The 18,584-nt window shown below is 42.7% G+C and overlaps 1 protein-coding gene across 3 annotated transcripts in view; it reads right to left on the bottom strand.

Annotated features, from left to right (window-relative positions):
• Positions 1-18,584, bottom strand: part of PTPRG (protein tyrosine phosphatase receptor type G) — a 749,569-nt gene that overhangs the window by 173,913 nt on the left and 557,072 nt on the right. For all 3 annotated transcript variants that reach the window (XM_043441944.1, XM_043441943.1, XM_043441946.1), the window contains exon 6: positions 2,372-2,438. In XM_043441944.1, the coding sequence (XP_043297879.1) occupies positions 2,372-2,438 (67 nt within the window). The remainder of the gene's footprint in view (positions 1-2,371; positions 2,439-18,584) is intronic.

The raw sequence follows: 18,584 nt of genomic DNA, 5'->3' as shown, positions 1-18,584 counted from the left end.
AGTGACTTTGCGGTTCCTCACCTCAGCTTGGCACACGTGTGGGTGCCCTTTGTGGTATATGTTACTTAACATAATCAGGATAAAAGCCAGACATTAGAAACCTTGATCCGAGTTCCACAACTGGGCATGATGAATAATTCAAGGAAGCCCTAGAGCTACGCCAGCCACGTGTGCCCAAACCAAGAGCAGACTTTGACCAGAAGACTAAAGCTGAACCAAACATACTCACAAATAGGAATGCTCAAGCCTTCCTGTCAAATATCAATGATTAATAAACAGATTTGGGGAAGAATAGGTATATGTATATGTACGGCTGAGTCCTTTATCTGTTCACTTGAAACTATCACAGCATTGTTAATCGGCTGTACCCCAATACAAAAAGTTAAAAAAAAAAAAAAAGAGCATTTCCAGATTTTAAGAGACAAAAGAAACACATTCCCTTGTGTGTCAAAGAAGAAATCTGTCCACTCCTCCAGGGGATAATGACTTCTGAGTTACACTGACATGAATGCTGAGTTCTAAAACTTTAAAAAAAAAAGGAAGAAGAAGAAGTGAACTTCCTTTGCAGCTATTTTTCGCAGGTCTCCTCTGACTTTTAAATTAGGAGGCAGAGTTGAAACCACATCGTGGGCATCCCTGCCAGAAGAAGTACCACATCCCTACACATAACAGCCTCTTAGAGGGTAATTGTGGAGAATGACAAAGGATAACACGATCATGCCAGCCTGCAGCTCTTGAACCAAAGGATCACAATGCAGTGCGTTTGCTGAGATCTGGGGACTTGGGGGCTAAACGAAGCCTACTGCTTCTCTCCAACATATGGAATCTCCTTCACTGATCATGGTGGAACCAGTGACAGGTGACACAGACCCATTCAAGAGCCACAGCTGATGGAGCACTTCCTCTTAGGCTGAAGAAGAGGTCCCTGTTTCAGAGATTCTAGAGTTCTTTGTGGGGTGACTGCATTATAACAACAAGAGCCAGGGGGAAGGAAGGCCTGTCCATCATTCAGTATATTGGAACCCCCCAAACTCATCATCTACACAATGGGCTGGAATTTCAAGAAGCTGTTTCATCAATGGAGATTTCTAGGGTATCCTTTGAGAAATAGCTCAGAGAACACAGCATGCTGCCCATGACACCAACATCCTGTGAATTTTTGAAACTGTTCAGAGTACAATGCAAATCTCCTCCTATACTGCTATCAATGTCAAGTCTCAAGGGGCAGACAGCCTAAGAGTTGGCAAAAGTGTTTTGCTCCCTAAGGGAACTGTCCATACCACCTACTTCCCAATTTTGTGTGAGGAGATTTCTTCAGAAATGGAGAAGCATTGGAAATTTCCTACAGTGAAGACCTCAATGGGGTGTTTTCAACTCATCCTACTTTTCTACATTTACTAGGTTTATTCTTGTTACCTGCTGTACGATTGAACAGTTCTAAGAGCAGAAGAATTAATCCCAAATCCTACTTGCTTCCACTGAACACTGAAAACTGGTTTTGTTTCCCTGAGAGAAAGCAGGTCAGATGTTTGTTAAGCTCGGCAGAGTTGGCTAATGTGGAGAGACACCCTCCCAGAAAGGTGTGAAGATGTTTTATCACAGCCATAGAGGTGAAGGGGAGATTTATTATGGTTACTAATGCTACTTCTGTCAATGTCTTTGGAATTCTAATTAGATTATTAAAACTTTGCAAATCATTACATTAGTTCTCGACTCCACACCTCCCCGTGACAGGATACTTTTGAAATTAGATGATCCTGATGTCATAGGTAATGATGCATCGCCAATAATAAAGTTGCAGGGAAATTCCTCCAATAAAAAAAGGTTGGGTAAGACAGAACCCATCTATCTTACTTTCTCTCCCAGTTTTATGCTTGAGGATAAGACATGTCTACTGCACAGAACACGGCCCAGCATTTTCCATTCCAGTAGCTGATGGTACTTGTTCACACGCAGCAAAGTTTAATGACTTGTCAGGGTTACTTAAACTTATTCCCCCAAATCTCAGAGGCAAATCAAGAAATTCATAAATGAAAAGTTACTTGAAAAGGGAATCAATTTAGGATAGCTATGAGGCAGGTGGCAGGTTCAGTGTGTATGAATGGTACCTCTTAAGAGGTTCTGATTTATAACATATGCATTCTGAGTGGTACCTGAAGAGAAACAAATGGCTTACTGTTAACCCAGATCCATTTGCAGGTAATAAATGGGTGTGCTCTTTACCCATCAAATAATGGCTCTCATGCCCTTCACCATCAGGGCATGAGGAATGGGTGTCACGCTCCGTCCTCTGCAAGATAACCCGCTCCTTCAGGTGGAGACCTTAGCCCTCCCCACCCCAGCCAAAGGGAAGTGTTCGCAGCTGCCTTACCGTGATGGACGACGCCCTTCAACCCATGGATAATAGGATCCAGTGCGGAATTGTCCCGTGGACTGACCTATATGTAAAGGAAACACGATTGGTTAAATCTGTTCTGGCATCAGACACAAGGGTCTCAATTTAATCTTCTAAAGAGAAGGGGGGGGATGCTATCGAGCAAGCTGCCTGGGTCTCACATACACCATGCCTCTCACCAAACACAGGAGATTTATGACATCATAAAATCAAGTGAGGAGGGCTAAATCAAAAGAGAGAAACTTCTCAGAATACATCAGAACAGGAGAGAAACACTGTTGTCCCAGCAAGATCTTAAAAAGCAAGCTGACTTTCCCCTTGCTTTGTTTTATTAAAAGTAGACCCCAACTGGCTAAAAATTCATTGAAAGTCATCAGAGAGCAATCCATCATTGACCGAATATTTCAATACCTTTTTGTGATTTTTTTTTCTCTTCTTTTTTGAAAATGGATTTGTTCCCTGCCAGCCTTCTCTCCTTTTTAAGGATCCCAGTCCCATGTGCCTTAACTTATACTCAAAGAGGCATTTCTGAGTCACTCAGGCAGCGGAAACAGTGAGGAAAGGAGCTCAAAGAGACAATGTCTCCAACCTTGATTCCCCCCTAGAGCTTACTTTTTTTACCTTTTTTTTCTTTCTTTCTTTTTTAAATTTTGGCCATGTTGCACAGTTTGCCGGATATTTCAGTTCCCAGACCAGGGACTAAATGCAGGCCACAGCACTGGAAGCGCCAATCCTAACCATTAAACCACCAGGGAACACCCCTTCTCCTCCTCCTGGAGTTTTTAATCCCCTCAAATGTCAAGCTTCTTTGATCCTGACTCACATACTTTCCCCTTCACTTCTGATACTGCTCAGTATAACTCTCAATCTTCTCTTTTCCAGAAGATTAAAATTTAACCAGCACGTTATAATTTTGGTTTTTAAGTTCTTTTTTTGAGACACATATTGAAATAGCAACAAATGAAATGATTTTTGCTTCCAAAGAATTCAGCAATGGGTAGCAGGGGAAGCGAGCAGGGCACACACGAATTAGGACTGGCCATTAATCACATTTAGGATCTTAGGGCATGAGAATCAGAAGGGCCATGATATGATTGTCTCTGCTTTTGTGTATACTGAACTTCTTCCAACTGAGTTTCTCCAAATCCAAGACCAGTGTATCTCCTGAAACTTCTTTTTGTCTCAGGGATGTTATTTACATTTAAGCCACTTCTAACATAATGAAGTTGAGATATTGATGAACCTTTCAGCATGTAGCAAGATCCAACTTGATGTTTCCTGATTAGTCCAGGGGAATCCGGGGCCACCGTAGGTTAAATTTTAAGGTAACTGAAAAAATGAGCGCACCTCTTCCTCCCTTGCAAGTCTGGTTGCCAATCCTAGTTTGCTCTCTAATAAGAAGTCATACTTCGCAATGCCTTTCTCTCTTCCACCTCAGCAGTGGTTCAACTGGAGGCATTTTTACCTATCCCCCACTCGCCATCCCCACCCAGGGGACATGTAGTCATGTCTGCAGACACTGTTGGTTGTTAATGAGTAAGGGTAGCGGGGGTGGGGCTCTGAGCATCAAGGGGGCAGAGGCAGGGCTGCTGCTCAACATCCAATAACACTCAGAAAAATGCAAGGAATTAACTAGCCCATGATTCCAACCACGCATTAAGTTGAGACAGAAACACAGAATGGATGCTCTGAGTTAACAGTGATTACATATTAATGTCTGGAGCCCTGAGTTATGACTAAATTCAAACACAGTTGTCACTGTGTATGGGGTTATGTTTATAGACTAATAAAATGAGGTGGAATTTGGCACTACATCAAAAAGACTACAAGTATTAAAAAAAAAGGGATCACTGTATCAGAGCACAATGGTAGAAATCCAGAAGCTGTCATGAGTGTACCTCCAAAACAGCCTGAGGGGAAGCTCAAACCAGGGGTTTAATACACTGGTTGTAGATCAAAACATTCCTAAAAGGCAAACATCCACAGAACACCACACAATGGGAAAAAAAAAAATCATATTTGCACCACAGCATAGACTAATCAAAAATCTTAAAACTTAACCAAAATGGAAATACAATTCAAGAATGCAAGATATGAGTCTATCAGTGAATGGCCGAACTTTAAGAGTGATAGAATAAAGCAAGACTCCAGACAAACACCCCGTATCAGATTGAAGTTAGAGACAAAAACATGGTCCCCCTTCTCCCTTGTCCAGATTCAGGCTGCTGAACATGTTAATGCCAGTTCAACTACTTAAAGTTATTCTAACGTATGTGGGAAATGGCAAATGGCCACCAACTCCTGACTTCCCTGTCACACACACTGGAAAGGTAATTTTCTACTCCTCTCGTCAAGAGTGCAGGTCAATTTCTCTACTCTTTGAAACTGGGCATGACCACATTTGCTTTGGCCAAAAAGACATTACCAGACACGATGCAGAGAAAGGCTTATACCGGCTGTCAGGTGCAAGGGTTTATACTGTCTTGTTAATCTTTGAAATCTGGAAACCACCAGGTGAGGAATGCCAGGCTAGCCATAAGAGAGGACAAGAGACCACAGGAGTGGACACACGCAGTCTCAGCTGAAGCCATCCTAGACCGAGGCCAATGACCAGACAGGAGAGTAAGTCTATTTGAGACCATCCAGCCTTAGAAGGACCAACTGCAGTCTGCAAAGACCAGCCAAGTTGGCCTTGACCAGAAGCACCAATGAGCTAATTGGGATCATTTACTAAAGAGCAGCATTTACCTCAGTTTCATGACTGTGTACAGAGGTGGAAGATGGGGGACAGGCTGTAATATCAACCATTTTCTTTCTTTTTTTTAACCATTTTCTTAATTAATACACTTTGCTTATTTATGGCTTGTCTGGATGGTTTCTCAATGAGATCTCACATCACAAGACACAACATTTACAATCAACTTGATCAACTCATGTGCTTCTACAAAATGGTGTTACCCCTCTTCCACTGTGGCAACATTTAACAGATACTCTGATTTTTCTTTCCTATTTTTTTGGCCACACCCTGCAGAATGTGGGATCTTGGTGCCCTAACCATAGATGGACCCTGTGCCCTCTGCACTGGAAGCATGGGGTCTTAACCACTGGACCACCAAAAAGTCCCCTGGATACTCTGATTTTTGATCCCAATAATAGGGGTATGTTCTGTAATGAGGGGAACTCTTTAATGCATTTAGGCTTATCAGATGATGTGAAAGTTCAAAGAAAGTGTTCTAATTCCTTGTGACTTACATCCACCAATAATGTTGTAGCCCATGAAAAAAAAAATTACCTGGCACCCTAATTCGCCTTCAATTTCTGGTTGCTTCTGACTCTACTATCTCTGTCTTTGATTACTCAAGACTGGTCTCATTCAGGCTCAAGAGCCAGACCATAGGTTCTAAGCAATCCCCAAAATGAAAAGTCTTCTACAATGTCCATTTACCTACACAGCCTCTATTGCTGGTTTATATGGTTGAGGTTTAGAAGACAGACAGAAAGAGGGAGAAAAAGGAAGATTACTGGCTGGTCAAAATAACTTACTGATAATACAGAACCTACTTTCCAGTTCATGTCTTGGATTTAAAAATCGGGATTAGAATCCTAAGAGCAGATTAATAAGTGGGCTTGTTCCAGGAAGGCATAAGACTAACTGAAATAATCTCTTCCACTCACTGCTTCAAGCAATGTGCCACTTAAAAAAACCTCAGAGACATGAGCTAAGCAATTTGGGCAGCTCTGAAATATGCCTACAGAGAAGGTGTACAAGGTGACTTCTGATCTCTGCCCAGGATAGAGGAGGCCAAGGGATGGGAGAAGATGGAAATCTTAGAGCTTCAGTGCCTTCATCTGTGACATGGTGATACAATCTCATGGTTTTTCTTTTTATGATAAATCTAATTTTTTAAAATTTTATCTATGTATTTGGTTGCACCAGGTCTTAGCTGTGGCAGGCAGGATCTTTAACTTGTGACCTGTGGGATCTAGTTTCTTGATCAGGAATCGAACCAGGCCTCCTGATTAGGAGCTCAGAGTCTTAGCCACCAGATCACCAGGGAAATCCCCAATCTCATCAAGTTATGAGAAAGCAATGTATGAAGCTTGGGGTATAACGCTGAGTCCAAATGCAACATTCCATATGGGCTGCATAGGACTGGGTAACAACCTGACCCAAACACTCAAATGTAAATGAAGGTCAAACACTAGCCATCTTATCCCTGAGACTTCTTAATGCACTTGGATCTAAAAGCAATAATACGTCCTTGAGTTCAATTTTCAAAAGATGCAAATTTATTTGACATCCACTCCATTTTGTAATATGCCGCTCCCACTAAAACCACACGAGTAGTTTTTCTGGCTTTTGAAATTTGCTTCCTTCCACTTTAGAGTCAAAGAAGTTATGTGGTAATATGGAGAAGGCAGCAATTGCACAAATGAGCCTAGGATGGACGAGGAGAAATGGACACTGCTTTCCCTGAGAGCAGTCCTTTGCTGCTCTCGTTGCAAAATGCAGCTTCGGGCACTCCCAGTTTGGAGCAGCTTTCATGGCTGCTTTGAGTCATCTTCAAAAGGACAGCAGGCGGACGCAACAGAGGGCTCTGAATTAAAGCTTTTAAGTTATACCTTTGGATATAACCAGAAGACAAAGGGATATCAGCAATCCAGGAAACCATGACATGTAGGTTTGGGCAAAAGGGCAAATTTACATTAACACGGATGACGCCTAAACTTCGTAAAATTTTCTTTCTAAATTACAGCTGTAAGGATTCAGCCAGCTGTCAATTAAGTAACCAAGTTACTGATAATCTCCAGAGATGTCTCTCTATAATCTAGGCTCTACAGGCAGACATGCATTTATCCCTGCTGGAAGCAAAAGGACATGGAAGTAGAGAGGCCCTGCCAGAGAGCGTGTGTCTGCATTCGGGGACGAGCTGCCATTTACTTTTTCCATCCACTGTGCCATGCGGCCCTTGACTTGGATCCTAATAATCTTCAATCTATCAAGTCCTGGCCATCTGCTGAATAGGATGGCCAAGACAACCTAGCTGCCTTGAATCCGACATCGCCAGCTGCTCCGTTAGTCCTATAAACGTCATATCCAGCCAATACCCTCATGTGGGAAAAAGGATTTATGCCTGCTGAGGGCGAATGGCTACACCATTAACCACAGCTATGGGGGAAAGTGACAAACAGCAGGCCCAGAGGCTCTGCATGTCCTTCCTGAATTGCAGCAATGATGATCCATCCACAATGATGGTTAGCAGGTAACTGTGAATTCGGAAGCTAAAATGTTTATCAAGAAAAGGTCAGGCATTTCTTAGGAGATCAGATTTCAGATCTGATTCTTCTCTTCACCCACAGCTATCACTTAAAGAGCCACATAGCAAGGATGCTGCAGCTTCTTCCATTTTGACTCCAGCACCTTGGGTACCACGCACCAGAGTTCAAGTTGTTCTCAAGACATTCCTGACAAAAAACATTTATAACTTGGCTATTTTTACAAAACTGCATTCCAAGTTAAGCCTTATCCAGAGACAGAGCACCGACCACATTCTTTTATTAATAAAGAGTTGTATCCAACTCTTTTGCAACCCCATGAACTGCAGCCCACCCGGCTCCTCTGTCCATGGGATAATCCAGGCAAGAATACTAGAGTGGGTTGCCATTCCCTTTTCCAGGGAATCTGACCGACCCAGGGATCGAACCCGGGTCTCTGACATTGCAGGCAGGTTCTTGACCATCTGAGCCAATAGGGAAGCCATTAATAAATTAAATGCCTGTCAATAATTTCAGAATATATCCACGTTCAAGAAGATAAGAGCATAAAACTACCAACACTGTTGAAACAATGATCTATATTGAACTATACTGATCTATGTAACACTGATCTATATTGAAAACATCACTGTTGGCTTGACTCTCCTTTTTAATACTCACAAATATGACTTTTCTTCTTGTACACCCTATACTCTCAGTTTCTAAGGTAGAAATTTCTTTTTCCCTTTTGACATCACAATAACATTTTCTACTCTCTCTGATTCTCTCTGGACTGTCACTGATGCAGTGGGATTGCAAAAAGTGGAATCAGAGGTATTCAAGTGCCTTTGGCACCCCACACTGCCATAGAATAAAGTCAAGGAGAAAACAGAGACACAACCCAGAAGGAGTCATGGCTGATGAAGAAGAGCTCTGAAAGGCTGCAGGACTTCTGAAATGAATGATTTTAGTCTCCTGATCAAGCAGTGGCAAGTAACCAAGTAAGAATTCCTGAGCAGGAGGCTTGGATTAACTTCAAATCAAAAATTTCCAGATTCATAGTTAAGCCTAATCTAATAGATATGCAAAACATCACAGAGGTGTCTCACCAGAGAAGGAAGACTTCCTGTCAGAGGGAAAGGTCACGGCCCCGTATCATCATCTATTTTCCAGCACTTGACAGGACACACTCCTGGGACTGGTTTCCATCAGCAGATGAGAAAATTCCTAACTCCTCAGCCATGGGAAGGGATTAATATGAAAAAGCAACACAATTATAAATGCTAATAAAATTCACCCTCCTCACTTCCAGTGGCCCTTGAGCATGGACACGGGCTTACTTCCTGTTAATTCATAATATTCATGGAGACTAGTCAATTCACAACTTCTTCATCTCCAGAGAATTGAGGTGCATGGCCAGAGAAGGCTACAGATGAAATAAATTTAAAGTTCTTGGTCTGCTTAAACTGACCACTCTCTATCCCTCTGTTCCCACCTCCCAGCTCACCAGAGGGTTGACCACTTAATTGTCAGACTTGGCTTGGAGGACTCTATTACCGGAAAAGCCAACCCGGCAGGGTGACAGGGAGGCCCAGGAGCGAATCTGCATGACTGCAGATCTTGCCAGCAGCAAGCATGCCTACTGTCAATATAGGCGATTTCTCATTTTCATGAGAATCCAACTGCCCTGGGCTCGGTCTGCAGTGCCATTTCCTCTAGCTGTGGACTCACTCAACACTCGGTTTCAAAGCCAAAGCAGCAGAAAGGGAAGGAGTGGGCAGACAGGGGCACCTGGCAAATGGGATTTCCACAGGGGCCCACATGGTGATTTTTGTCCTTCTTTGTCTTTTTAATGCATTGTGTTTCAGAGCCAAGAAGATAGTGGGGGTGGTGGGGGTGGGGGGTGTCCCTGAGCCTGCCTGTCCTACCCCTGCCAGTCTTCTCAATGTAAAGGCTGCTATTGTACTGGGAAGAAGCAAAAGAGAAATTCCAAGCCAGCAAATTGTGACCCAGAGTCTTAAGCTACTGTTTCACACAGATGTTCTCATGACCTTTGAAATTAAACAAACAAACAAAAAAAAAATTGAGAAGCCTGGGGCAAGAGAAGCTTATTTCAGGTTCAGTGCCTTGCCTGCAAGTTTCTCTTGATTTGGTATGGCAATGTTGGACAATGTTGACTTTCTCTTGCTCATAATCCTGCCATGCACTGAAGAGCTCCAACAATATGAGAGGCCTGGGGAGAAAGCAGAGCCGACTGTTTCCACATGTAGCAAGTGACTTCAACTAAAACACATTAAATGTGAACTCTCACCCTTGGTTTTCCATTCCCTTGAAGCAAAAAGCTGCTCAGGGCAGTCCATTTACAAAAGACTCAGAACCCAGGAAGCAGGATGTGGGGACTGTTTTAAATCCCCACCATGTATGCAGCAAGAAAAACATGAGGAGGCAAAGCATATGACCCTTTCCTTGAAGAGATTCCTCCTTAGGAATAGGTCAGGTCATCATTTTGGATAAACTTTAAGTCCCAGTAACCAAAGATCCGAATGGCATTATGAAGGATGGGGGAAGACTATATAAATACCACATTGGTATCATATATAAATTATTAAAACAAACCTTGCTCATCTTATAGTTACATATGTGATGGCAGGGCGGGGGAGAGGGGAAATGACAGGATCTCTTTAGCTCAAATCATCAGAACCCACCTCTTACGATCATTTACTCAACACACACGCATTGAGTGCCTGTTGTATGCTGTGACAGGCTGACTCATAACGAATCTCCCAATGATCCCCACTCTAGGTACTCAGACCCTAGAAGTCTCCACTCTCTGAGGCCAGGCTGATCTAGTGGCCTACAGGAAGTCCCCTATATATACAAGCTAGTTTTGTTCCGAGAGTGTGTTTTCAAATCCAATTTGTTCGTAAGTCCAACAAAGTTAGCCTAGGTACCCAACTAACACCATCAGCTATATAGTACTGAACTGTAATAGTTTTATAATACTTTACGAACAATACATAACAAACACAAAAGTAAACAAAACATCTTTAATCTTACAGTTGTAGTTGCTGTGTAGTGGGCTAAGTCGTGTTTGACTCTTTGTGACCCCATGGATGGTCTCCTATCAGGCTCCTCTATCCATGAGATCCTTCAGGTAAGAATAGAAGAGTAGGTTGCCATTTCCTTCTCCAGAGCATCTTCCCAACCCCAGGATCGAACCTGCATCTCCTACATTAGCAGGCAGATTCTTTGCCACTGAACCACCAGGGAAGCCTCAATCTTACAATACCTTGAAAATTACAACACTACAGTATGTCAGCTGGCAGACAGTGGGATGTTTGCATCTTTGAACATTGTAGGGGTCTTACTGTATTTTACAACAGTAGAATGAGGCAAAAGCAAAGGGAAGTCACTTCTGTGATCAGGCAACAGGGGATTCTAACCTCCATCTTGCTAGCAGACTGTCACCAGGCCCTACTCTGCTGTGAAGAACACAACCATGCTGGAGGGGCAGGTGTGGCAAGCAACGGCAGGAAACTGCGGTCCTCAGGAAAACAGCCCTGGAAGAACCGAATTCCGCCAACAACCCGAGTGAGGATGGAATGGATCCTTCCCCAGCTGAACTTTCAGATGAGACACCTGCCCGGCTGACACCCTGACTGCAGGCTTCTGAGAAACCATGAAAGCAGAAGGCTCACAGAAACTGTGAGATGGCAAATGTGTGTTGGTTTAGTCTCTAAACTTCTAGTAATTTGTGATACAGCAGTAGATCCGCACATGTCAAGAACAGGGCACTGGGATACTGGACAAATCATGATGCTTATCCTTTCAGAGCTGAGAGTCTAGGTCAAACTCACATAGATGGGATGAGCGCCCAGGATTCCTTAAAGAATCCACACTTTGTCACTGTCCTCACTCTGCACCAACAATTAAAATGCAGCTCCCACCCTTCTGAGTAAACCCTTATCCCTTTCAGAACTAAGCTGCTATGTTACATCACAGCTCTAGAGTTTAAGGGGAAGCAATATGTTTAGAATCTAAGTTCTAACCAGGAAAATGTGGTAAAAAAAAAAAAAAACAATCAGCAATTCTTAAACAGTGTCAATAGTCATTGATAACGCATTGTGAGTGAACACTTTTCAGTAGCTTTTTTTTTTTTAAACAAACATAGAAAACCAGTAAGTGGCAGCACAAAACCTAATGCCTTCTTGATGAAATCTGTTCCTGGGCAAGGGGCACAGCGAAATGCATGGGTGTGAGCAGCTGCTGTTTCTGAGTCATGGCAAGCAAGCCAAGTGCAAACTAATTACACATCCCGATGCCTTTTTTTTTTTTCTTTTTCCTTTGGAGGGGGTATTTCTACTTTGTGCTTTGTTTGGAAGACTGAATGATTGCTCCTATAGTGTAGTCTCTGAAGATTGATTAAGTATCAATCCACTCTCCCAAGCAATACCTCAAAGGGCATTTCTTCCGAACCACATGCCCACAGGAGGGCTTCGGTGCCTGTGACTCTAAGGTGCCTGTTCCTTGTCATGGTCCTCTAAAACCAACCCCTGAACTGTTCTAGACATCCTGCTTCATCCACCAATAAACCGATGAAAACTGCTTTCAGCAGACATCGTTAAAGCTGTCAGAGTGTCTGATTAAAGAGCCTTTGCTAAACAACATTTTGGTGGGGAATACAAAAAGATTATTTAAGTGGACAAATGTCTTCGAGTCCATAAATTAAAGAAATTCCCTCTAAGTAAGTGATATCTCTCAACAAAAGCCAGCCCCATCTGAAGGAGGACACAGATGGATAGTAACTGAACAGTTCCGGCTTTGTATTTAAAATGCACCTGAGTTCAGCAGAGGATAAAATTAAACTGCAAAAAGGAAAGACAAAAATCTTTCCCAGCAGGCCTTGATTGATAGAACGTGCCATTTGTAGCAGAACAAAAGGGAAAAACAGAAAGTTTGTTTCCAGCAATCATTGCCTCACTGGGCCAACTTTCTCTCCTTTGAGAAAATAACATGACTTCCTCACGGAGCATGTAGTCTACTTATTTAAGCAACAGTACTTCAGGATTTTTGAATTCCTCCAGCATCTCAGTTGGAAAAAATGGCCCCAGTGGGGTAAGTGCAGGTAACATTTAACCAGGATGAAGCTTATTTTATACAAACAGCTGTTGACAATAGCCTGAGAATAAGTCACTCCTGAAAAACAATGCAAATAAGTCTCCTGGAGTTGAATGTCATGAACTTACCCGAAACAGCAACTTGGGTTTCTAACACTAGTGCTGTGACTAAGCAGAGTTTTGGAAACTAGGTTGGTAAACCCAGGGTTGAAACTTAACTCTTCCACGTAATAGCCTTATGCTCGTGGCGCTGGTGGTGGTGGTTTAGTCGCTAAGTCGTCCGACTCTTGTGACCCCATGGACTATAGCCTGGCAGGCTCCTTTGTTCATGGGGTTCTCCAGGCAAGAATACTGGAGCAGATTGACATTTCCTTCTCCAGGGGATCTTTCCGACCCAGGAATTGAGCCCGGGTCTCCTGCATTGTAAGCAGACTCTTTACCAACTGAACTAAGTGCTTAGTCACTCAATGGGACTCATGTTCGTGGGAAAGTTAATTATCATCTCACTGTGCCTCAGTTTCCTCATGAGTAAAATAAGACTATTCCCCCATAACCTCAGAGTGTGGTTAAATTAATGTTTAGCACAATGACTAGTATGTCCAAGATTCTTTACAAAAGTAGATATAGCCTTACTTGCCCCCAAAGAGGTACCATGACCAGGCACACACAAACATACAAATAAGACTCTACTTTGGGTTGCGGACACACCAACAGTTTGGGCAATTCCAAGCTAAATTCCCTTCTCCAGGGTATCTTCCCAACCCAGGGATGGAACCCATGTCTCCTGCATTGCAGGCGGATTCTTCAGCATCTGAGCCATCAGGGAAGCCTAAGAATACTGGAGTGGGTAGCTATCCCTTCTCCAGTGTATCTTCCCAACCCAGGAATTGAACCGGGGTCTCCTGCATTGCCGGCAGATTCTTTACCAGCTGAGCTACCAGGGAAGCTGCAACCATGAAATTAAAAGACACTTGTTCCTTGGAAGAAAAGCTATGACCAACCTAGACAGCATATTAAAAAGCAGAGACATTACTTTGCCGACAACAGTCTGTGTTGTCAAAGCTATGGTTTTTCCAGTAGTCATGTATGGATGTGAGAGTTGGACTGTAAAGAAAGCTGAGCGTCAAAGAATTCATCCTTTTTAAATGTGGTGTTGAAGAAGACCCCCGAGAGTCCCTTGGACTGCAAGGAGATCCAACCAGTCCATCCTAAAGGAAATTAGTCCTGAATATTTACTGGAAGGACTGATGATGAAGCTCCAATACTTCAGCAACCTGATGTGAAGAACAGACTACCCGGAAAAGACCCTGATGCTGGGAAAGTTTGAAGGTAGGAGAAGGGGATGGCAGAGGATGAGATGGTTGGATGGCATTACCTACTCAATAGACATGAATTTGAGTAAGCTCTGGGAGTTGGTGGTGGACAGGGTAGCCTGGCATGCTGCAGTCCACGGTGTTGCAAAGAGTTGGACATGACTGAGCGACTGAACTGAAGCTAAATTCAGTCGATCATGACCCTTTCACCTTCATGTCAAAATTCCAATGCAATAAAATGGTATCTTTCAACCCAGTAGATTAATTGCCAAAACGGAATTATTTTGACTCCTCCCTTTCTTTCCATACCTATGATGATGCATCAGAAAGTCCAGAAGACTCTGTCTCCTAAACACGACTTCAGCTGGTTCACCTTTCTCCAGCTCCTCCAATCTCACTCGAGCCCAGGCCACCACCACCCTGAACCTAAACAAACACTGACTGCCTTACCTAACTGGTTTCCCTGATTTCTTTACTGCACCCTCCAGGCAGTCCTTCTCTGTACAGCAGTTACACCAATGGTTCTCCCCTGGCAGCCCACTGCTATCACTTCTAATCAGTTTTCAGAGAACAGAAACAGACAACCACAGCTGTTCCGACTGACCTGAGCTGTGGTCTGGGCTTCTGGGTATTTAAAAGCTCTCTAGGTGACTCTGAGAGTCACGAGTTAGAATTATCTATTACTTATTATTATTTTTAGTTTGTCTTTTACGATCCGAGTTCTCCCAGAAGAGATCAACCTTGTGCCCTCTGCAGTGGAAGCATGGAGTCCTAACCACCGGACTGCCAGGAAATTTCCCAGAATTATCTTTTAAAAAGTAAATCCAATGACAACACAGCCCTGCTTAGAAGTTCACCAGGATCTGGGCCAAGGTCACCTATAGATTCTTATTGCAAAGTCTTAATTCTCATTCCCATGGTTCACTACAGTCCAGCTTCATTGACCTCCCTCCTCTTCTTGAAATACCCTGAATATTTCACTGCCTTCAGGCCTTTGCCCCACTGATCCTTGGTTGAGAATGTTCCTCACTCAGCTCTATGCAGGACAGTTTTCACTTTTCAGACCTTGGTTAAGTCTGATTCTATCAAGAAACCTTCCCTGAGCACCCATCCAAACTGGCCCATCCTATATATTTGTTAACCACCACTCTGCTTAGCTCCCTGCAAGCACCAATCTCTCTGCCTGTCAATACCTGAATGAAGGTCAAGGTGTAGCCCAGGTGGTCAGTGTATCAGAGCCAACCTAGGATGAAGGGTCCAAGAAATTCAAGCAGGTCAGAGGTCCTCACCCCCTCCATGTGTCACCGAGGTTTCACCTGTAACACCTGCTCTCTCATAGCACTTACTCTACTCTAATGACCTATTAAAACACCTATTTTCTAACTGTTCTCCTGACTGTCTCCCTGGGGGCAGGGCTCATACTTTCAATGACAAATTGAGATTATAATGGAATAACCACAGTTTAGGCATGCAAAAGTGTAATGGGGCTGTCATTGAGAATCTGGTCTCAGACACATCACTGTACCGCTGAGAACTTAAACTTTCTCTGAACTGTACCAGACCAATGGACACCACCAGGCCTATTCAGAACACCAGTCAGCTGCAACCTGCTGGTCTCAAGGTCTCTCCTTTAAACTATGAACCATTTCGGACCCCAGTCAATCCTTGCTTAACAAGCACCCTTACTTCTTGCCAGCTCCAGTTATAATTCTTGATTAACAACTCATGTAACTAACTATAACCTTATGATGTTTTTCTGCCTTTAAAAGCCTCATTTTCTAGCCCAATGGAACACAAGTCAAGTGTTCCATAAATCTGTGTCTCTCAGGCTACAGTCCCAGCAAACCCCAAATAAATCCCTTTCTATTTCAATCTGGTCCCTGTTTCTGAAAATTTGGTTAATGCATTCTTTAATTTGATTTTCTATTACCAGCTTCATTTTAGTGCACAGAGTAGGCACTAACAATGTCTGTTTTACGAAAAGCAAAACATGTAGTCATTGAAGAGGTGAAGAAGGGGAAAGAAAAAAGGGAGAAAGAGTTTAAAGAAAACTTTAGCCAGGGTATCTAGAGAGCTGAGACAACTCTGGGATTTCTGATTCAAGTCCTGGTTGTATGTTGGCTGTGTGACCTGAGGTTAAGTGACTTAATCAGATGTTTCACTGAGATGGGCTTTCATTTTATTTTCTTTGAAGGAGGTTTTGAAAGCTAAATCAAAAAACAAAATTCAATAGCAATGATAATAGGAGGAAGAGGAGAATTAGTAAAGGACAGCTAAAGCAAGTTTCCCGCTTTCTTTTTTAACAGATTGCAATTTACTCCTAATTAAACACGGTCTTCAGAGTCATGTTGCTTTGGTTCAAATCAAAGTGCCATCAATGACGAGATGTGACAGGGGTCAGCAAACTCCAACTGATCAGCAAACTATGGCCATTGGGACAATCCCACCATCTATGTTTGTAAATAAAGTTTTATTGTAACACAATCCTGCCCATCAGTTTACAAACTGCCCATGGCTGCTTTTGCAGTATAAGACAGCATGGAGCAGTTGGCACAGAAACTTCATGACCTGAAAAGCCAAAAACATTGACTACCTAGCGCTTTATAGAAAGTTAAAGAAGCCCAGCTTTACACAAATAAATTACTTAACCTCCCTTAAGCATCAGTTTCCTGGATCTATGAAATGGAGATACTAACAGTATTTTCTTAACAGAGCTGTGGAGACAGTCAAATGAGATAACCCACGTAAAATACTTCACACAGTGCCAAGCATATATGAACTAAATAAATTCTGAATAATAAATAAGCAATAAACTTCATCCCTTCAACCATCTAACTATACTCATTCATTAATTCACTCAGTAACTCATACATTCAACAAATACTAAGCATCTGACAAGTGCCAATGATTGAACTAGAATATATTTGAGTGTGGATATATCTATCACATGAACAAAAGCAAAAAGAAAAGAAAAGAACGAAAAATATCTATCTGCAATGTCCTCACAGCCTGGGAGGTATAAGATTCGAGTATTAGCAGTTACAGTACTAGCACTATGTCGACAAGACTTTGACTTTTGTTTTATTTGAAGAGGCACTGTATCGGGAAGCCTTTAAAAAATCTTTGGGGGAATGATTGACTGACGGATGGTTGTCACAAAAGGTTTAACTTCCAAGCAGGGAGGCTTGGTGTGGAACTGCCCCAGTTTTCTGATGTCGTAGATGAACTGTGTCTATCTGTAAACACCACATGAAAATCGCCCCAAATCTAGAGAGAGATTTTCACAGGTGGTGTGTTACTCAGATCTTGGTATCACTGCTAAAGTCATTCCAAAGGCTAAGAGTGCACTGAGAAATGCGAGGGTTGTTTTCGAAAATTAAGTCTGCAGAGTTCCACACTGTGATGTGAGGCGCAGTGCGATAATTCTGTTGGCAGAACAGCGTGGAGAATGAGCCACGGAAAGCGGTCTGTCAGTGAGCTTGCAGAGGTCCCCTTCAGGCACTCCAGCCTTCTTACAACTTCAGATAAAATCTTCGGAAAAGCTACTGCCTTCTCCAAAACAATCTAAGCCTTAGTAAATGTGTTTTTTTTTTTAAATTTTTTATTTTGTGTTGGTGTACAGCTGAATAACAATGCTGTGATAGTTTCTGGTGAACAGTGAAGGGACTCAGCCATACATACACGTGTATCCGATCTCCCCCAAACCCCACTCCTACCCATGGTGCCGCAGAACACGGAGCAGGTTCCCATGCTACACAGTAGGTCCCCGCTGGTAATCCATTTTAAATATAGCACTGTGTACATGGCCATCCCAACCGCCTTAATTATTGCTGCCCTCCTACCTCTGCTGGCAATCACAAGTGTGTTCTCTAAGTCTATGAGTCTGCTTCTGTTTTGTAAGTAAGTTCATTTGTTTCATTTCTTTTTAAGATTCCGCACGTTATAAATGTCATGGTATTTCTCCTTCTCTTTCTGATTTACTTCACTCAGTATGACAATCTCTAGTCCTTCATGTTGCTTCAAATGTAACTTTTATGATTAAAGCTGGTCCTTTTGAATTATAATTGGGTGACAAAGGTTCTCACAAAGCCAGAGTCTCAGGGTGTATGTATCCCTGCCAGGTGTCACCAGAAGGGAGAGCCTGCTTGGAGAGTTCCCTCGTGAATGCAGAATATGCGCTTCAGGATATGGGTGGAGCGATGCATAAACTGGTTCCTCTGGAACTTCAGTATTTTAAAGTTACCTCCTGTGTATAAGCTGCTCAAGGTTGTCAGATAACTGATCCGCACATAAGTTGGATGCCAGTAAGAGGTCTCATTAGGCATCGACTCTGAGATGCAGAGGTCCATAGTTTAAATCACCCTTCACAGACACTGGGGCCCTGGATGAAATATGTGCTGTGATTTACTTTTTAGGTTGATTTTTAACTGAGATGTAACACAAAATAGTAAAGTACACAAATCTTAAGTACACAGTTGTATGGATTTTCACAGACATAGAGAC

This window comes from Cervus canadensis, chromosome 22, assembly GCF_019320065.1.
Source record: "Cervus canadensis isolate Bull #8, Minnesota chromosome 22, ASM1932006v1, whole genome shotgun sequence".
NCBI classification, from domain to species: Eukaryota; Metazoa; Chordata; class Mammalia; order Artiodactyla; family Cervidae; genus Cervus; species Cervus canadensis.
Note: the sequence above shows the minus strand (reverse complement) of the source record. Positions and strands in the feature narration are given on the sequence as shown.